Source organism: Medicago truncatula, chromosome 2, assembly GCF_003473485.1.
Source record: "Medicago truncatula cultivar Jemalong A17 chromosome 2, MtrunA17r5.0-ANR, whole genome shotgun sequence".
In the NCBI taxonomy this organism is placed as follows: domain Eukaryota; kingdom Viridiplantae; phylum Streptophyta; class Magnoliopsida; order Fabales; family Fabaceae; genus Medicago; species Medicago truncatula.
In genome coordinates, this window is record NC_053043.1 from 6,367,270 (window position 1) to 6,389,592 (window position 22,323).

Sequence of the window (22,323 nt, forward strand, 5' to 3'; positions counted from 1 at the left end):
ATCCTTAAAATAATAAATTTACTGGCTTTCTCTTAACATACGAATCAGGTTAACTATGCAGGATCCTTAAAATAACAAGTGAAAAGATCAACAATATTAAAATTGAATGGTTGATATGTTTCCAATTCTTACTTTTGATGATTTTAGACAAAGTTTGACGTAAGGAAAAGCAAAAATTTCCTAATTTTTAATCTCATTGATGTAAAGAAGAAAAAGGAGTTACTACTAGAGGACCAGCCTTATCTTCCATGTGCATCATAAAGTATTGAGATTAGTCATCTATGTGGATTTAATATACATCACCTTATTGTATGTTAAGGAATGCTCTCCATTTTTTGAAGGTGGAATCCACGACTGTTACTATTATAATATGTCCAAGATTAATTTTTAGGGTACATTTTTCAAAAACTCACTTTTTAAAGTTCTAATAATATGTCACAAGATTAATCTACTTCTCTCTTTTGTCCACTTTTTGTAAACTTTGGCATCTCTAATAATTTTTCATTTTGCATCCTATTTCTCTCGTTACAAAGAAATGGAGACTTATCTCATAGGAAAGATAAGCAGGAGAACTTGATAAAGAGAAAAATTTCTTAGAACTCATATTGATTGATAAAAAATGGTAAGTGAGGACGTTGAATGTTCTATATATAAAACTAGTAGGAAATTGATAAACTAACAACCAAATCAACATACTAACGACCTATTTATTAACAAATTCTAACTAACTTCTAAAAAAGTAGTAATTCATGCACTAATCAATTAATATTTCATAAAACAAGCAAAGTCTGATCGATAATTATTTGAATCAAAATTGAACTTACATTACGCGAACATTCAACTTTAATTGAAACACATGGACTATTTACGTATAACTTTAATTTTAGAAAATGAAGTAATTACAATATAACTTTAATACATATATAGGCTTTGTTTGGTTCTAATTTCTGTTCTCATGAGGACAATGGGGCGGTCCAACTTTATTATTCCCTTTGCTAAATAACCAATAATTAGCATAGGGTCATTTCCATCCCTTTTCCAAAGTTTCCTTTATCATCAATGGTTTAATTATTTGAATTTTTTTCTTATCTTTTTTATTAATCTTGTATTTCCCTTCTGTACTAAAGAGGGGACAAGTAAACCTCAGCCATATCAAAAAGTGATGTTGATTGGTCTAGTTCTTTGACATCAGTTAACGTGGTGCACATGAACCCCTCAAATTCTAAAGCCGACCTTCAAAAATAATAATTTCTTATTTTCTTTAGGCACATAAAAATAAAAATTCTAAGAGAATTTTCAAACAAATCCCACCAAGAATATTTGTGTTAAAGCCTTTTTGATTTGAAACTAGTTCCCGCAGACAAGTGATTTGGCATTATTTTGTCATTTAGTGATTTGATTAAAGGATAATAGGACGTATCTCAACTAAGGGTCCCATATCATATAACCTTAGCATGTGATGTTGCTTATCTATAATAGACCTTGAAAAAAAATAAAAATACAATCCTTATATTTTTTTTTTGTTGAAATTAGATTCTCTATAGTCGTCACATCAGTGGCCGCTCGATTAAGATTAAAATGTTTAGATTTTGATTTAATAAAATTTAAAACCAAAGATTGAAATATATATTGTTTGATCATGATAGAATGACCATTAATGTATTGCTGATTATGTGCAATCAGGAGATTGCGATAGTACACAAACCAAATCTCATTTTTTCTGATTGGCTAAGCTGCTAAGCCTTCGAATCATTTGCTCAATTATATTGAATAGTGTGACAGGTTATTTTGTCTATTTTGTATGTTCAAGATATGTTTTCTATTATTTGTCATTGTTGAGCTGTTGAATACATAGCTCTAGATTAATCTGTAACACTGTAGAATAGAATTTTAACATGACCATGCTTAATGTTTAGGGAGCAATGGTAGTGAATTTTGTCACAATCATTTAGAAACTTGAATTGTTTAGTAGCTTTCAAAACTTCTATTGAAAAGATATTGATGTTGTGGAAACATTTACCAGTCCTCTTCCTTATCGAAAATGTGCAAACATGTTTTTAGCATCTCATATAATACCTTCACTGTTGTTTTCCCTTTTGACCATGATTACTTTGACTATTTCTACCGACTGATGTTGAAGTCGCATGAGCATGAAAACACTAGTTCTTGAGTTTAATTAGTGACACTAAAACAAAACAAAAAAAAATCTCATGTATACATGAGTCATTAGTTTTATATAGTCTACTCATTCTTATAAAATATGCATTGAATGGTTTGAGTCATGGGTTGAACTTGAATGAGTCTCTTGAACCCGCGAACACCTCTTAGATATTAATGGTGGATGACTTGATCATAGACTATGATATCATATTATATTTTTATACTGAGTCTAACCCATTTTTATAAAATTGATTTTTAAGGTGAGAAAAAACACTCTTTATAAATTCATTTCAAACTCCATATTTACTAGAGTATTTTTTCCATATACCATTAAGTTCTTCATTGGTTGCATAGAACTTTGGCAATTAGTATACTAGCCTTGAAAGTGAAGAAATCTGGAATTTTACTTGGCAAAGTAGTTAACAACACCATGTCACGATTTTGGCATCGTGACATGATTTTTTATCAGAATTTGGGATTTGCTACAGCGAGAAAATCGTGACACGATTTAGAGGAGTACCAAAATGGAAGTTTGAAATAATGAAGGCATTTTGTCAGGATTTTTATCATCGTGACACGATTTGAGGCACTCAGAACTTTGCCTATAAAAGCTTAACTTGTATTGTGTGAGAGGGTTAGAAATTTTAGAGATTTGAAGCATGAATTTGAGAGCAGAGCACCGAAGAGGTGGCTTCTCTCCAAACCAATAGTCAGTTCTATGTATGTGTTGGAACATATGTGGAAATTGAGTAATTGACTAAACACAAATTCCCACAATGGGTAGAACTAGTGTAGTGTGAATTGAAAAAAGTGGAAGACCCACATCGGATGGATCACACATTAGTAGTGTTTATATAGTGGGGGTGTACCTCTAATTAATGGGGTTACATAATTATGTGAACAAAGTAAGCACTAAAGAAAAAATATATATTGATATATATTTTATTATTTGGAAATGATAAATTAAATAATTAATTTAACATTATTAGAAAGTGTTTTCTTAGTTCCCAAGTTTTACTGAAAATATTTTGGAACGCAATCTAGAATATTTTGGAACGCAATCTAAAATATTTTAGTACATGATCTGAAATATATTTTGATACTCGATAATATATTTCTGTATTGAATAATATATTTTGTACTCAATATGATATATTTTGAGACTCAATTTGAGATACTTTTGTACTAGATCTAATATGAGAATTGCTTGCTCCCAAAGTTTATCACTTATTAGTTGTCAACTTTCTCTAAAATAGAGAGCTCACACAGTTCTTTCTATACACAGAAATTCACAGTTGATGCTTCATGTGCTTTTCCTCTCTTCTCCCTCCTTCGACTTGTGTTGACAAATCCTTCTCCTTTTTTCTACTCCTTTATGTCCCTTCGGAATTAAGAGTGTTCTTAAGACCATAGTCCATCGTCGGTTTATTATCCTTTCGGAAATAAGAATGGTCTTAAGAGCATAGTCCCTTCAATTATTTATGTCTCTTTAGAATAAATAATATTTTAAGATCATGGTCCCTTTTTCAGTATAATAAAGATGATCTTAAATATATATTCTTCTTCAATTCTTGGAGAAGTTGAATGTTAGAATGGTAGCAATATCATATATGAGTGGTCATATTATCATAGTTGGAGAAGTTAAAATTAGAATGGTGGTAACATCATATTTGAGTGGTCTCAACAACATAATAGAATGGTAACAATACCATATTGGTTTCAGTATTAAAGAGTGGTCTTAGTATCATATTAGAGGGTGTTATTTCTCGAACGATCATATACGGTGCAGTATTTAATCGAACAGGTGAACTAGGTTGTTTTATCCTGGAGGCACACGGTTGTTAGTCTACCTTGCACAATTTCGGGTAGTGCCGTGATTTGTCTTAAAGAAAGCGACCTGGTCGTGACTCAACCCGGTAGGACTTCAAGAAGACTCAACATGGTAATATCTTCGGTGGTGATTTCGACTTTATTAAAAAGGTACGCTTCTGAACCCGAAAAACAACAATTTACAACAGTATGTTAGTATGCTTCATTTGAATTTGATATTTGTAATTCCTATTATGAGTAGCTAAATTCCTAGGGATTATGTCTAGAGATGAATGTGATGTAAATCTGTTTGAATCCTGTAGGTTGTGAAACTCTATTTTATATGAATGTCAATATAATTTTATCCAATTCAATTTGTGCCTAATGCTTTTTATATCTTGATCACATGTAAAATGATTTCAGGGTATGAATGACTATTGACCATAACTTTCAACTTAGATCTAAGTGAATAGTTCAACCAAACATATCAATCTTGGAATAGATGATGGTTAGGTTGTGATATTAGATTAACGTTTTTAAAACCTTCGAAGAGTACGAATTCACCTAAGAAATTAGGGGTTGTACTATGAGTAGAGAACTCTGACTCAAGGGAATTATCAGAGTTAATTTTGTGTTAACCATCATAAAACTAGAAAAACATTTATCTAATTTAGGTGTTGTTAACCAAACAATATTAACCAGAGGAATCGAAAGACGTGATCCTATTCTTCTATTATTTTCACAACACTTTTTACAAGTTTATTTATTTTACAATTGTAAAACCAAATTATTTGCGATGTGCACCCCCAAATTTTTATGACATCCATAATAATGACTATTTTGTTGAGTAGAAATTAAGCGGTGTATGTGGATACGATCTTGAAATATTATTACTTCGATATAATTTAGTACACTTGTTAAATATCTATCATAGATTAATCCACTTGTTATTGGATTGTAAAATTTTTAAGCTTTAACCAACAACTGTAGGCTATGCGCAAGGCCGTCCCCCGCAATTTGGAAAGAATTGGTAAAAAAAAAACTAGCACCACTTATAGTAAGAGACAACTAAATTATAGTTAAATATATGAGTAATGGTTTAAATATGACTTTTACCTACAGATAAATGACATTTATCTTTGAACAATGCATAATTGACAACGAAAATGATGTCTTTCATACTCTTACCTATAGGAAAAAGATTATTTAGTGGCAGATTTTAGCCGTAGGTACAAGTTTTATTTTATTTTATTTAAAATTTTGAAGTCGCTCTAAGTTTGAGGACATGTGCAAGGGGCCTTGTTGAATTTGCACGGAGCCGGCCTTAGCTATGCGGACAAATGAATCTAACCTGACTCATTTCATTTGTTTATTTTTGTAAGAGACTAAATCGAACCAAAAGAAAATTGTAAGGGATCAAATTGAATATCCACTCTATTATTTGGATTGAGCAGAAAAGATACATGCATTTTAAGCAAATTTACCTTTGTTAGGAACACCGAACAGATTTGCTACTGATCCTTTAGCAATTGCTGGTCCCGATTAGAACACTCAGGTGAATTGTCAGTTTATGAATCTAATTTGTGTTGCAGAGGTCCAGAGAGGGGGGACTGCAGAAAATCCAATTTTCTTATTTAGGTACATGTCCTTTGGGTAACTAACTAGGATGAATCCATTATTCATGATTTGAGAGATTGTACGATCATTGTTAATGTCTACCTAATCTATTAGGCAATGTTTCTCCTCTTAGTTTCTTTCAAACAAACATGGTTGACTGGATCCTTTTTGAACTTATCATCTGCACACAAACATCACACACAAATCTTTCTTTATTGAATTGCACATTTCAACATACGCTATACTGTATCTATTCAATTTAGCCATGTTCACATCCAAAATGTTTCTACAACAATATCATGTCACCATTGCAAGATCAAGATCACATTCCTGTTTCTTTTCTTTCTTTTCTTCAAGAGATTGTTTTTCGTTAGAATCATTGTTGCTACACTAAATGCATGATTGTAAATTCCAGTGAATCTAGTGAATTGCATGATTGTAAATTAAATAGAGACATTTTTTAACATATGTTTATTGTTTATCGTTTTAATATGAATGTGTGAGGCGTGTCCATTCTCGTTTTTGAAAGTATCAAAATTTCAAATACATCTTCGGTGGTCTTTTGTTTGAAATTTTATATATTAAATTGACTAACTAAAAACACATTTGAGGAATAAAGTTACTACTATAAAGACATATTCAAGCACCAAAATAACCAACAAAATAGACACTTGATGACATGTTTACAATTTTGATACATTTAAAAACTATAAAGACAACACATCACACGTTCAGAGATCAAAATAATAGACCATCTATCTTTATTTTATTACATTCTTAAGAGGTTACTAGAGATCTCAGAAGTATTGTCGACTAAGAATCTTCATCCAAGAGTATATGAATGAGATGTTAAGAGATCTCTTTTAGCTTAACCAAATGTTTTGAGTTCGAATCCATCTCTAAGAATGCAAAACTGTTAAATTTCTTGAGAGAGTGAACTTTTTAACACATTTCGGTCCTACCTGACTGAAGGGACCAATCTTTGCATTTGCATGCAGAAGATACCCGATGCGCACAAAAAATAATAATAGAATCTTCAACTCATGCATATGGAAGTTTTGAAGGATGGCTAAATTTGTACTCTTCAAGCCAATATGCACAACGATTTCTCTCGCGTCAAACGTGATTGAATTTGACATGCTAATCCGTTTTCACCAATTCGTAAATTCTTCATGTCAGAGTTTGTAATGTGTGATCGTCCATGGACTTAGTAATCATGTCAATTAAGGCTTTATAGTCACTCTCCACCACAAGTTATAATTCAATCGGAAACAAAATGTTAGAATTGTGGAGCTTGATGCTATGATCGGATTTAAACATCGGCTTTTCCACTTATGTGTGTAAATTTACGGTGACCGTTGTCATTTTGTTTATATAAAAAAAAAATAAGCTCTCCATATTACTTGCTAATACATCACTTAATTAACAATTGTGGTAATGTTTATGTTTTTTCTTCTTCAAAATTTTAGAGAAGTTTTGTTAGGAGATAACCTAAGTAGACACTTTGGTAGAGAACAACTTTTCATAGTTAATCATCAAAATCGTCTTATTAAGTGAAATGTCTTCTCTTTATTTTGCTGATTTGATTTGAGGACGAATGAAATATTCATTAAAAAAAACTAAACTGTACAATGAAGAACTTAACTAACTTCCAACTATAATTCCTCAACAAAAAAAATAAAAATAAAAATTCCAACTATATTTAATTGTTTGTCAAAAATTATATATGATTAATCCAAATTAATATTCTTTTTGGTCATCCCTAACTCGAATTATGGCTAATACACAGTTTCAAGCTATATCAAACGCATTTCACAAACTAACACTTGCATTAAAATCATGCAAAACCATCACCGAAATTCATCAATTTCATTGCTACATGATCAAAACTTCACTCACCAACGTTCCTTTCACTCTAAGCAAGCTTCTCGCTGCGTCAATTTTCGACATGAACTACGCTTCCACCATTTTCACTTGCATTCAAAACCCTAATCTTTTCATGTATAATACAATGCTTAGAGGCTATTCCGTTAGTAATTCTTCAAATAAAGCTTTACCCATTTTTAATAAGCTTAGGAATAGTGGAAATGGGCTTGACCCGTTTTCGTTCATCGCGGTGATGAAAGCTTGTGGAAGAAGTTTTGAGGTTGGGTTTGGTAGAGGGGTTCATGGGATTGTTGTGAAGTCTGGGAATAGGTTTTTTGTTGATTTGAATAATACAATTTTGCAATTTTATTGTGTTTGTGGAAGAATTGATGATGCACGTAAGGTGTTTGATGAATGTCCTGAGAGAAATGATTTAGTGTCTTGGAATATTTTGATGGGTGGGTGTGTTCTTGTTTCAGATTATAGTTTTGTTTTTGATTTGTTTTTGAAGAGGGGTTGTAGTGGGATTAGAGCTAGTGTTGCTACTACGTTGAGTCTTTTGTCCGCGGCTGGTGATATAGGGAGCTTTGTTTTGGGGAAATCTCTTCATGGTTACTGTATTAAAATTGGATTTTGTTGTAATTTAAATGTTGTTACTGCATTGATTGATATGTATGCGAAAACGGGTTGTATCTATTTGGCACGGAAAGTTTTTGATGGTGTTGTTGAAAAGGATGTCGTGTTATGGAATTGTTTAATAAAAAATTATGCAAGGAGTTGCCTGGTTGAAGAAGCAGTGGCATTACTACAGAGCATGAGACAGGAAGGAGTGAAACCTAACTCTTCTACTTTGGTCGGGCTGCTTTCGGTGTACTCTGCATCCGGATCTATGCAGGGAGTTCGATATGTTACTAGTTTGATTGAAGAGGAGAAACTAGAACTGGATGTGATTCTTGGAACAGCTCTTGTTGATGTGTATGCTAAATGTGGCTTTCTAGATGAGGCTATGGAGATATTTGAGAGGATGGAAAATAAAGATGTGAAATCTTGGACAGCCGTGATTTCAGGTCATGGAATTCATGGGCAGGCAATTAATGCCATAAGTCTATTCAATAGGATGGAGAATGAAGGGTTTAGACCAAATGAAATCACCTTTTTGGCAATTCTAACTGCTTGTAGTCATGGAGGTCTTGTTACTGAGGGGGTTGAATTTTTTAAGCGCATGGTTCAGGAACACGGCTTTTCACCGTGGGTTGAGCATTATGGATGTCTTATTGATCTCTTGGGTCGAGCTGGAATGCTACACGAAGCATTTGAGCTAATCAAGAGCTTGCCAATTAAAGGTGATGCTACTTCATGGCGCACACTACTTTCTGCTTGTCGAGTCCATGGAGATGTTAAATTGGGGGAGTGTGTGAAAGATGTGCTAAGCAACTTTTATACACCACATCCTACGGATTCCCTCCTCATTTCTGGCACTTATGCAGCTGCTGGAAGAATCTCAGATCTTACAAGAATGCAAGAAATGAAGCAAACAAATGTTACTTTAGACAATTATAGGGTGCCGGAAACAGAGGGAGAAAGTATGGTAAAGGAGGCTGGATTCAGCAGAGTTGAAATTGATAACTAGGGATGAGAACACTTAAGGTTCATGAAGAAGTGCTATCTCTGTTGCTCACAGCGGCGGTTTCTGCTGTGCACCCAAATTCCGTATGAAATGTCTGAACATAGACAGTCTTCTCTGGTGACATGTAGGAGGAAAACTTGGCACATGCAATTTTGGTGTTTATTGCTCAAATTAGTTTTGATTGAATTAATATACTGTGGTGCAACAGTGCTAATTGAAGCTTTCAATGAAACTTGGTGAGGGTAAAAATGAGCCATCAAAACTAAAGCAAGCAGAGGCTGTTGAAGCTGGTGAAGGAGATATTCCTTCCTATACTATTTACATGGTGGAGCTCTAGCTAGTTTGAACTGAGATTGTATCCTCTGTTCAGCCAGGGAAGTTCATTGTTTTCAAGGCAATCAATGACGCTCAGGAAAGAAATATTGCCTTTATTAGTTTGAGAGGCTTGATTTTTTTTTTAGCAATCAAGTCTTGGTATGTCTTTGATTTTGATGATTTATAACTCTATATTAACTGAAATAGATAATTTTTCTGTTGTAGTTATGTTATTTTCAGAAGTTCGTTGTTTAAACAATGAATCAAAAGTAGTACACATCCTCATATTCCCGTTGATCAACAAATATTTTATTTCAATGTCACTTGTTAGTTGTTTCTACCTTCCATTTTCCAAAACTGTTTCATGTTCTTCTGTTCTGTACATATATACCTTAGGCACACTGAAACTTCAGTTGAGTTAAGATTAAAGCTTAAAGTTAGCTAACATATATCCTCTTTCAGCTCAGTCCACCAGTATTTTATTTTAATGTCACTTGTTTCTACCTAGTTTTCAGATGAGTTGGTCGATTGCATGTAATACACCAGTAATTACTTTTTGGGAGCATTACTTTAGTAATTACTAATATATCCTGTAAAGTTAATTTGCTAGCTAGTTAGTAGGGGGTTGAAATAGTTAGTGAAATAAAGCCTGTTACCTATAAATTAGAGGAAGAGCTGAGAGGGTTTAGCGAGTGATTAGGGAGAGTATTGGGGTCTGAGGGTAGGCAGTATAGAGATTATTGAAGTTCTGCATTGAGGGGGATTTTCTCTATTTATTCTAGTAAGATAACATGTGTAGGTTATTCCATGTGTATGCATTGGGATGGACTAATCTTTTATAACTTTTATTTTATGACTCAAATGAAGGTTCTTTTCATTCATATGTATTCTTCTTCTTGCTGTTTGTTTCCTTGTTGGTAGAATCTCTTAAGGTCTTATATTTCAATTATCAATTTGACTGCAATTTCAGCCCCCAAGACAATATTTATTCAAAACTATTTTCATTGCATGTAAAAGAAAAAGGAGGAGGAAGCTTTGATATTCTAGAGCCGTTGCCAATACTCAGACAGAATATATTCCGACCTAATGAGGAAGCTCATATCACCCGGGCGCAGGTATGGCTAAGTCGTAAGTTTGACTTCAATTCAAGGGCACTCATAATGGACATGGAACAAGGCTTAAGCTCCTCTTCAGCATGTAAGACTTCTCGGGAGCTTATTATTTTCCTTCTAGCTGTTTTTGGCGATGAGCAAGATGGTAAGTATGTCAAAGAGCTTGCTTCAAGGTTTTCATGCCTTTCTTTCTTTTTTAACACATAAAACTGGCTCCTCTTATATGACTTATTATTATTTATTTTTTTGGAATATTGATATAATGTTGGAGTTTAATGGATATGTATTGACAATGTAAAAATGTCATACTTTTGTCAATACACAGTTACACACAAAAACGGATGTTATTTACCATCAAATATTGCTTTCACATTTAAGTAATTAAAATCTATTTGATTTTGTCTTTTTTTTTGGTCGAAAGAGATGAGATTCCATTAATAAGACGGTATAACCTAAATAATGCGACAAATGTTATGCAAAACTTTGAAGGCAAAATTCATTCTTCGATCAGGATTCTGGGCTCTAAGAGGTGGAATGAAACACAAGGGATCTTCTTTTCCCACCCTCCAAAGTCACTTTGAAAATATTTTTCTAGAAAAATACACAATTTGCATACCAACACATAAAATTGCCCCCTCTTATATGACTTGTTTACTCTTTTTTTTTAGAATATTGATATTATGTTAGAGTTTAATGGATATGAATTGCCAATGTCATCCTTTTGTCAATACACAATTACACACACAATCGGGATGTTATTTACCATCAAATGCGACAAATGTTTTGCACAACTTTGAAGGAAAAAATCATTATTGGATCAAAGATTTTGGGTTATCGGAAGTGGCACCAAACACAAGAGAGCTTTTTTCTCACCCGCCAATGTCACTTGGGAAGTATTTTTCTGGACAAAACTCTCCAACTGCTAGCTTATCAAAAACCACGGTAAAAGTGCATAGGGACATGCTACTGGCATGCTTGCCGCTATCTCCTTTAGCAAGGGTTAAGATTTGGATTGAACTCTCATGCGATAGTATGAGAAAATCCTTTTCCGCCGAGAAGTATAGCAATCCTCCTCAACAAAAGAACAGTTATTTTTCCATCCGGTGGTATACTTCCTAACACGTGAGGTATTTTTAAAACCTGGGGTAGGAAAAGAATCTCTCCAAACACAGTAAAAAAAAAAACTGTTGTATTTTATGAAGTTATACCAATGTACAAACCAGTCTACCACTCTACCTCTAGAGTGATGATGGATTCAGAGAGCATATGCAAATTGGCAGCATCTTATGCAGCATACGTACCTTCATAAACAGTAAAAAAAGCCTTTGACTGTTCACTTAGTAAAAAGATAAGGAATGCCTGGACGTGTTACTATTTACGCTTACAATGGAACTTAATTATAGTCCAAGGCATGTGAATACATGAAGTATTGGATTAATGATGATGCCTTTTATTTAGATTCGAAAGCTTATATTGACATGTGAATACATGAATGAAGCTGTCCGTGATCATCCATACATTTGATTTTCAGAGTCTCTTTACACTGTAGCCGGATATTTGACCCCAAATTCGAATATCCAACTGTCCTCTTTACCCCTAACAATTCCCTAACTATCTATGGCTGTTAAGGAATGGTTCCTCAAACATTACTATTCACACCTGTGGTTCTGGATGCTATAAAAGTATGTTTAAATTATGTAGTCCAAGGACAAGCATCAGGTTCCAACATACAACTACCATTGCTTTCAATTACAAGGTAACTTGCAAGTATTCACCTCTAAAAAATAAAAACAAACTTGCAAGAGTTCATTTAAGTATGAATTATACCTAAAAGATGATAAACATTAATTGGATGATAAAAAGTACAATTAGAAAGGTCATCAAAAAAACATTCCACTAGAAGTTCTTCAAATAATCACTTTACTTTAGTATGAATTTGTCAACAAGTTAGTTTTCTTCCAAAAAGAATCTTTATGCATTTCAACACTTATGTTTTCGAAAGTGGGAATGCATAAACGTCGTGCAAAAATCCTTCAAACACAAATTTAATGTTCCCTTTCGGATTAGTCCATAGTAAGAGTGAGAATATGTTAGGTCGAACTATGTTTTATAGGACTCAGAGTAATCTCATAAAAAATTTCAAGACCTAGGTCTGATTTATAGCTTGTTTATAGTCTTATTTTTAAGCATTGACTTTTATTTTTAAAATCTGATTCAGCAATATACCCATTCTCAATTTCAGAACCCCAACAAGAAATTGAATTCATAGCAGAGAAGAACACATGACATAATTAATAAGAAGCTAAACCAGGGTGAAAGGATCGATGTGAATATCTTTGGTGGCGACGCCGTCGGTGAAAGAAGGATTTGAATTAGCGACGGATTCTTCAGGTCGAGAAGTGATACTGAATGAGTTTGCTTCGGTTAAGAAATATGAAGAAGAATGGAAGAGTAAGAAGAAGAAGGGAATCAGTTGCAGAGAAGAGAAGAGAAGAGGAGGGGTTCACGTTTTGAAGAAGACAAAGGAGGTAAATTTGTCTATTCCCACGTCGTTTTGCTAATCAGCAGTATCACATCATTAAATTAATGACGTGGCAGTCCTTAACTAAGTCAAAGGACGAGAAATTTTAAATGATTAAATAATGCAGGACTAATTTGTAAGGATTAACGATTATAGGGACCAATTTTTAAACGACCACTAATTGCAAGATGAAATACATATTTAAGCCAATTTAAAAATATTTGAACTGCTCCGCCAATTTATTGACTATGTGAATGTAAACAATATCTAACTGCACAAAACTGTTTCTCATTAGAGTTCAATGAACTTGGCTAAGTAATGATAAAAAGTTATACATACTTTCAAACCCCCGTGCACATCTTTCACTCATTTTGTTCTTGGATCATGTATACCTATAAAATTGCAGACAAAGAAATCAACTTCTTACCTTTCCTGTACTTTGTGGTGGAATCATTTGGTCGGACATAATTGGACTCTCATCAAAAGTAAATAGTGCCTAACCTTATTGTGTGATCAGGAAACAACCCTACGATACATTTATCTTTGAATATAATTACCCACCAATTGTTCCAGATTAATATTCATTTCTACAATGTCAATTAGATTCATACCATACCTATCAGGTATTCAAAATAAAAATTTCCATCCTCTTATTTGCATGCATTCTAGGGTTTCTTCTTCTAATATTACACCTCTTTATTATTTGATTAAATCAAAATATATAACATAATGATTAAAATTTGCCAAAACCGTATAATTTTTTATTCTATTATATATTCAGCTCCATTTATTCGTTTTATATTTGATTCATATCAAAATATCTAAACATAGCCCAGGTCTTAAATCAGTATCTTATCCTGTCTAGTTTAATTGTCGACATAGTTTATGATGTCCTCGTGGTCGTGGGCACATATGGTGCAAATTTGGCCAAACAAGATACCAGAATGCAGAACCATAACTTTTATGGTGAATGACATCTCAACTATCTATCACTTGTGGACTTATCACTTACGCTTGGTATATTGGCCTTTATAATATGAGAAGATGGTTAAAGCCCCACCAAGAAGTATATAAGAGGAAACATAGTACATAGGTGTAGTATCTAAATATTATCCAAGCATACAGTATTATGATATTTTCAAAGTAAGATATGTAAGCTAAATGAAACACTTGCATTGAAATGAGGACCCCTAAAAGTTGATGAATTTCTGTTTCTATATGATGACATAGTGGTATTGATTACTGTATGAAAAATTTGTAACTTTTTTGTGTAAAAAAAAAAATGTACCTTTTGAAATCTTACTTATATCAACATTCAGCATTTTAGAGTAGTTTTTTGAAGGAATCATTTTAGAGTAGTTGTGACTTGGTTAATGTATTTTTCTATTGATGCAATGGTATTCTTGTCCACTTAGTTAGTATTGAAAATACTAATTGAAGATAGATTTTTCTTAATTATTAGAAGAATAAAGTCACACTACAACGTTGGTAAAAAAAAAAAAAAAAAGTCATATACCACAACATTTTATATAGAAATAGTTAAAAATATAGCATCTAACCGACAAAAACATGTTCTCTAAAGTCATAGGTATAACATTTTTCAAGTATTGTCTATTGTCCCCCCAAAAGAAATGTAGGCTATTGCCTATAAAAATAATATATTGCATCAATATATATTGACAAAAATAAACGATATTCATTTATTCAAATTGATGATACAATACAAATTCAAAGTATGCACATTTAAGTTAAATGAAGTAGAAGAGCTCAATGTGCAAACAAATCTGCACATTTATATATTCTCGTCTCAATCAATATGATGTAACTCAAGGTTTATATTAGGAGTCTAGAGAATGTAAAGGATGTTTGCAAGTACATGTTACTAATAAGAAATATTGATATAATCACATTGAATCGTATCCACTACGACTTTGAAATTAGATTCAATTAAGACATGTTGCAAGTGGCTGGGATTAAAGAAGCTGAAGACCAAAAAGAATTGTCCATATTTCATTTGCAATTTGAAGAGTTAATTTTACGCATAACACCCTATACAAATTTACCATGTTGATCACGAATTAACCCACCACAAGTCGAACTTCAACCGCTTGTAAAGTGTGATTCATCAACGTTGAGTTTGAGGCGTCTAGGAGGAGGATGGATGTAATTATGTTTCGATGTGCATCATTGATTTCTCTAGATGCCTTGGGCTGTAATTTGACCACAATATCACGAGTGTGATTGTTTACCAAATTCCAAAGTTTATCTCCTATATCAGAAAATATGAGCATATTTATATCATTTCAAAAGAGCCCACATCATAACTCCAAAGAAAATAGACCAGTCCGAATGGTAGATTTTCAATACCCTTGCATATCAAATTTCATTCAATTCATTTCCTTCAAAAAAAAAAAATTTCATTCAATTCAAGTAAAAGGGTCGAGATTAAATAACTTACTTTGATGTTCTTATTTTATAACTTTGGACTAAAACTCCTTAATATCTTCACAATTTCTCATAATATGCGAAATTGATTACGAGACTTCTATACATTTGCCACAAATAAACATCAGAAGAACTCATACATCTTCCGATTCTTTCTTCATTTAAAAGAAGCCTTCTATCTTTAACTTTTCACAAAATAGCTCTAATTCAAGATAAAATATGAATAATTATACATAAACATCCTTTTTCCTTGTACCATCCATATACACTCCTTATGTGGCAATTATACAATTATTTATTAATTAAAAAGAAAACCAACACAACTCTCTCTCTTCCTCTGCAAATCTGGCGCTCTCCCTCCCAACACAGCAACCCACTCTCTCTTCTCTTCTCTCCATCGCCCACACTTTCCGTCGCCACACCGCCGCCGTCGCCGTCGTCATCACCACTTCCCCTTTTCTTTCTCCTCAAACCTCTCTGACTCTATTTGCAACTGTTTTCCTCACACAGCTCATCTCTCTGCAATTCTCTCTCACAAAGCTCTCTATCTCACCTTTGTCATGTGTAGTGGTCATAACCTTCGGGGTCGACGCTGCCTGCGTTCATGGCCGTCGTTGTCGCATGTGTTTCGGTGGTGTGTTTGAGATACCCGACGACGGTGGTGATGGTCAGATCCGAGGATGAGACGGCTAGAGACGACAATTGTGAGATCTAACGGTGAGAACAGACGCTGATATGGAGGACGTAGGTGGTGGGCGGTGGTGTTGACTATGGTCGGTGAAGGGGAGTGAAGAGAAAGAGTTAAATGGATGGAAGGAAGAAATGACGTTCAGATAGAAGAGAGAAGGTGAAGGTGGATTGACAAAATTACCCTTAATAAAATTAATTAAAAATGCCACATATGGGGTGTACAAAGGGGGTTTGCCAGCTAAGTGTATATGTGTATCAGTTCTCATAAAATATATATTTTTTACCAAATCTAGATAAAATATTATAATACATAAAATATGAACCATCCTTATCGTTTATGGCGAACAGTATCATATTTTGTAACGAATTTAGATTCACTTTTTCATAGATGAGCATTTAGCAATGACATTCTTGTCGGGAACAGAACTCTTCTAAAGTTGTAGAACTTAAAGTAGCATATGTTTCTGTTTCTAACTAGCCATGCAATTGACACCTCACATATATATAGAGCAAGAATGAAGTGGGATTACACTCATAATAGTACACCACGCCCATTAGTTACATCTTTGATAAAATTCATGGATTAGGCTAGGAGAGGGACCAACAAAGGTCACGGTCCTCTCAAACTTTTTTTAAAAATATATATCAGTGTGTATTATATTTATGATGTTATATAATGAGTTATTTAGATTTCATTGTACTAATTCTTAACTCGGATCTTTAAAAGTGAAAAGGAATTTGAGGTTTTATCTGCAATTTACAAATGAATCATAATCTTTAACGAGAATTTCAATTTAAAATTCCTCATCGCAATTATGCTGAGAAATTTTGAGTCATTTTGTTTGCGCATTCTCATTCAACGTCAACGATTTACTACTCGCGATTTTATTGGGAATTCATTCTCCTACATTTACATTTTATTTGTTTCATATTTTCTTTCATGCTATTCAAAAATCACTTTAGTCTATTCATTCTCTAACAATCTTCAAAGTACTCATCATTCTTATATCCTTGAAATATCTTATAATTTCTAATTAAATTGCTTGTATGTGCATTTGAAAATTTATTTTTTTCATAAATGGTCCCTCCTAAGCATAATTTCTGGCTTCGTCCATGATAAAATCGCATCCAAATGGCGTTATAAAATTGAATCTTACAATTACACTGTTATATTATTAAGAAAAAAAGGAGATGTATAATTTATGATGATCCTTTTTTTAAAGAAAAAATAATTAGAGTGCAAAATCATCACATGACAGACTTGACATCTATACTAGCTTGAGAGATTAGACCAAAACTCAAGATAAACAATCCAATATATACAAATGTCTCGTTAAAAATCTTATCAAAAAAACTTTAAAAATAAAATCATCATAAAAGATAAAAGTGTAATGCAATAGAATAGAAGCAACAGAAAACATGACTAGCAAAATCTAAACTCCAAAAAACAAAACTCATTGATGCCAAAGGCCCCACAAATATTTGCAGGAATGGACTTCCATCATTCCATTCCATCCCATTAATATGAAAACCAAAATCAACTGTATTAGCACAGTGGTTACCTTTATGGTAAATATGTGAAAATACAAACGAAAATATCTTCGAAATATTAAAACAATTCAACCAACTGCCGATAAATATCACTTTGATTCTCTCTTGTTAAATCTTGGGCTGACTTATTGATAAAGAAAATAAGAATGATTCTAGTAATATCCAACTTCCTCATTTTTTAACTCCATCTTTTGGTTTTACCTAATTCTTGTTTGGAGAGTTATTTTTTTATTCTAGTTTTCTCTACGGGTGGATTACTTTTTTTATTTTATTGCTGCTCTTTTGCACTTTATGATGCTAAAGCGCTTCAATATAATATATTCATTTTGCTATGAAACATGTATTATTCTATTCTTGAACTTAAATTAGTTAGAGTTTAACATGATTTATAATAAACACCAAATATTTTTCATACTAAAAAGTTACTATATAGTGAGTTTATAATTAAGGAGACTCATCTTGTCTATTTGATTGAGCAATTAAACATTTTTATCAGTCGAAGATGGGAATTGGATTTTTCATGGTTACAATAGGATGTTGTAACCGATTTGGACCTTCTGATCTTAAATCGATGGTTGAGCTCGTTGTACTATACTCTCTCCATCCCAAATTGTATGTCATTTTAGAAAAAAAAAATTGTCTCAAATTGTATGTCACTTTACAATACCGATGAAACATTAATGTTATTTTTGTTATTATATCCTTAACTATTTATTACTCTTTGACTTCTTATACTAAGGAAGTAGACAAAATACACTCCAATGACTATCCAAAAAGAATTTTACATATTTGCTAAAATAGAACAAATTACTCAAATTACTCATATGTAAAGGAGTATTTTCAGCTATATATGCAAAATATAAAATCAAAGCTACACAAGTAGCTGATTTTTTTTCTCTGATATTACATGATGGTTCATATATTGAAAATGAAATTGTGGAAAATTTACTTCAGATATAATGATTGATAATTTTAACTCTATGAAACAATGATGAACACAATTTACAAGTAAATGTTAGTTCTTTCTATATATGTTCCATAGCACTAACTTTGGATATAATATCTTATCTTATTCTCAAATCTACTATATTTTTTTTTAACTAAATTAAACTTTTTAAATTCCCTATACTTATACCAGCTCAAAATACATCCAAAAAAATGAAATTGAATATGCAAAGAAATGCATAAAATGTGTATAACACAAGAAGATACAACTTAGATTTTCATTGCAATAACAATAAAGAGGGTAATAGTGACTGTTACATTTCAATCAAACAAGAAGAAAAATAGCATAGATAGATAAATGAATAAACATACTAGAAGTAAAGTAAACAACCTATTCACTTTCAATATATATATATGTCAAAAAAGTAGAGTCAACTATTGGAATCCCAAACGCGTACACCCAAAAAGAAAGGCCAAATATCATGTGCCAACATTCAGAATTAATTTTGAGGTATTTGCTTCATTTGCCATAAGATTTTTCAAAAGGCCCAAGTCTATAATCAGCCAGCCTTGAATTGTACATTGCTTTCTTGTACTCCAACCACGTGAACTCTTTGTACAAACTTTCTTCTTTTTTTAACATTAAAGAAGGTAAAGGCACTATCTTTTCACTCAAGGGTGGTCCTCCAAAGTATATCATCGACAACCTTGACTTTGTTGTGTCAGCCAAAACCCTATGCTTTACACTTTTAAACCTACCATTAGTCAATACCTGCATCAATTTCAACCCACACACACATGACATAACCAAGTTAGAATGTTTCATATTGAAAACAGACCCCCACTTCAAAAATTAAATACATGTGGGAATGTTTCTTCTTTGGTACTAAAAAGTTTAGTGACACTAGTGTCAACACCACATTTAAAAAGAGAAAAATAATCGAGAGACTCAGATTCTCTACGATTTGCAACTTGATTAAGTTTGATGTTAGTCTTTGAATTGATCGAATGGTCTCAATAATTGAAATAACTTAAAAGATCGACATTAGTCAGTGTCTTAAAGACACTCGGTAACATGACTCGTATATGTTGAGAAAGGTGTTGAATTCGAGTCTTGTGAATAAAGAAAAGTTAAAAGAATAAGTTATTATCGACAAAGTATGTAGTAGCTATTTTGCATCAACAACATATCTAATCGATATCGAAAACTACGAACCTGAAGAGTATCACCAACATTGATGAAAAAAGAAGTGTGATCAGGTGGAACTGAAACCCAAGTTCCATCAGTGAGACAGATTTGCAGTCCTGATGTGCTATTAGATCTCAAGACAGAAATGACTTGTGGGTCTGTATGCTCCCCAAACCCAAGCAAATTCCTTCCATTCAATGCTGCTTGTTGCACCTCAGGGCACGGTGGGTAATGGTTAATTCTGAAACAAGAATCACTTTTCTCATCTTTCAATAACCTGCTTAACACATTCTTTGGCTCAATCCCCAACCCATCAGCCATTAATTCCAACACTAGACAGCACATTTTCTTCATTGCAGCAATATAATCTTCCACAGCAGACCTACATAATAGCAAAAATTAGCTTTGAATAAAGTTATAAACACATTACTTACATGAGAGAAATGTGTAATTTATACATGTTTGGATTCACTTGTGTTATAGATAACATCCTTATAATGGATTCACTTTTGTCCTGGCAGAACCAAACATACATTATACCACGTTGTAAAAAATGGACCAACCGGTTGAAATTAATTCTAAACCAAAACTTAACATACATTATGTTCATGTTGTGAAAATTATACCGGCCAGTTCAACCAGCCAGTCCGGGCTGTTGGTTCAACCAGTACAATTTTCATTTTTAAATAATTTACTTTTTAAACAACAATTTATTCTTTATTAGTCATTCGGTTCAACGTCCCCGTGGATGCAGGGGCCGGGTTCGAACCCCGGATACCTGACTTTTTCACATTTAAAATGTGCGAGTTTGAACCACTAGGCTATTTGACAAAAAAAAAAATAAAATCATTCGATTCAACCATGATTGAAACAAGTAAACCATAAACTTAAAATCTCATCGGTACGATCACGGTTCCGGTTTTCTCAACATTGACCGTGCTAATGTTAAAAAATTGAAAAGGAAAAACAGGGGACTCTGTTTTGAACGAAAACATAACATTACAATACCTTAGATTTTGTCGATTTTCACGGTAAAAGGAAAGAGACTTGTTAGAGATAACATCAGGGTTAGTATTAAGAAGGATATATTCAACCCAACCAACATCACCATTTGAACCAATTCTCTTACTTCCATAACCAAAAGGATCAGGAGGACCAGCTCTGTCTTTCTCAGACTGTGGTTTTTTGAAAAACCTTAGTGCTTCATTTTCCAAATTGGACATAAATTCCAAAGGAACACCATGGTTCACCACTTTGAAGAATCCAAATTCCTTACAAGCCTTCACTATAAGAGTTTTTGCTTCCGGGTCTGCAAGGTCGACGACAGGAATACCATTCAACAAAGTTGTTGATGGTTTGCATGACTTGACAAGTAAGAAATTATTTAATGTTGGCTTAGACAAAACAACCATGGTTTTGTTTTTTGGGTATGATGAAAAAAAGAAGAGATAAAAGAAATATAAGAAAGGAGAAGAAAAATAGAGATGAAGGGTGGTTTAAATGGAGAAATGGTAATGCATGAAAGTTAAGGGAGGGGCGTTACAAATTATATAGATGACCCATCTGGCTCTCATTGTCACCTTGGCATACACATTTATAGTATCGAGCTAAGATAAAGAGAGAGAGAGAAGGATATTTATGTGGAAATGAATTTTTCTTCCTTGTGAAGAAAAATATATTTTTCTTTACATTCACATTGGTTGAATTGGTTTTGTACCACTTTTTGAAAAATCGATATTTATATTAGTATTTTACTTTAGGAAAGCAACTTAAAAGAACTACAACTATGTACATGTACATTTGTTCACACTTGCACGTATACCATATAAGCTTCAATTAGGACAAATAGATCAGGTTAGAAAAACCGAATTGGAATTCCAATTCTATCTAAAATAATTCATTAATATAAGAGGAATGTTAGCAACACTCTCTTTTGAGTACTCACTTTTTTACTGGATGAAATCAATGTATGTTCCACCACTTTATATAGGTTCCATTTCCAAAGTGTAGGTCCTACATTAATTTTTTCCAATAAAAGAGTGAATATTAAAAAGAGTGCTCAAAAGAGAGTGTTGTTAGCATTCCTCTTAATATAATTTAGAGAATGATAACCAGTGCTCCAAGAGCATTGGTTAAACATCCAAAACAAATAAATTTTTGTAAAAAAATTGTGTAATCATTACTTGATCAAAAATAACATCTTATATTTTCAAAGAGGATGAAAATTTAAATGTAAATTTCATTTACAACTAATATAGATGGAAGGTCTAATTTTTATTTTTGTTAACTCTATAATTCTTATAAAAATGACGCTATAGTAATTCGTCGTTCGGTTGAAAGGTAAATAAAATCTGATTAATAATTGTTTCATCAAAGAATAAACGTCTAATTATTATATATGATAAGATACCATATAAGTTGTACGTTTTTGGGTAAACTATCTTTCGAAACTATAATTCATATGAAAAATTAACAT

General features: G+C 32.7%; 2 protein-coding genes across 2 annotated transcripts; one reads left to right on the plus strand and one right to left on the minus strand.

Annotated features, from left to right (window-relative positions):
* Nucleotides 1–7,360: 7,360 nt before the first annotated feature.
* Nucleotides 7,361–9,082, plus strand: LOC11446858 (pentatricopeptide repeat-containing protein At1g26900, mitochondrial). Its single transcript, XM_039830430.1, has one exon. The coding sequence runs from the start codon at nt 7,361–7,363 to the stop codon at nt 9,080–9,082; it is 1,722 nt and encodes a 573-aa protein (XP_039686364.1).
* Nucleotides 9,083–18,922: 9,840 nt separating this feature from the next.
* Nucleotides 18,923–21,452, minus strand: LOC11443852 (gibberellin 2-beta-dioxygenase). The gene is made up of 3 exons (XM_003593874.4): nt 20,856–21,452; nt 19,875–20,229; nt 18,923–19,430 (listed from the first exon to the last, which is right to left on the minus strand). Exons 1-3 carry the CDS (start codon nt 21,257–21,259, stop codon nt 19,179–19,181), a joined length of 1,011 nt encoding a protein of 336 aa, XP_003593922.1. The 5' UTR covers nt 21,260–21,452; the 3' UTR covers nt 18,923–19,178.
* Nucleotides 21,453–22,323: the final 871 nt, after the last annotated feature.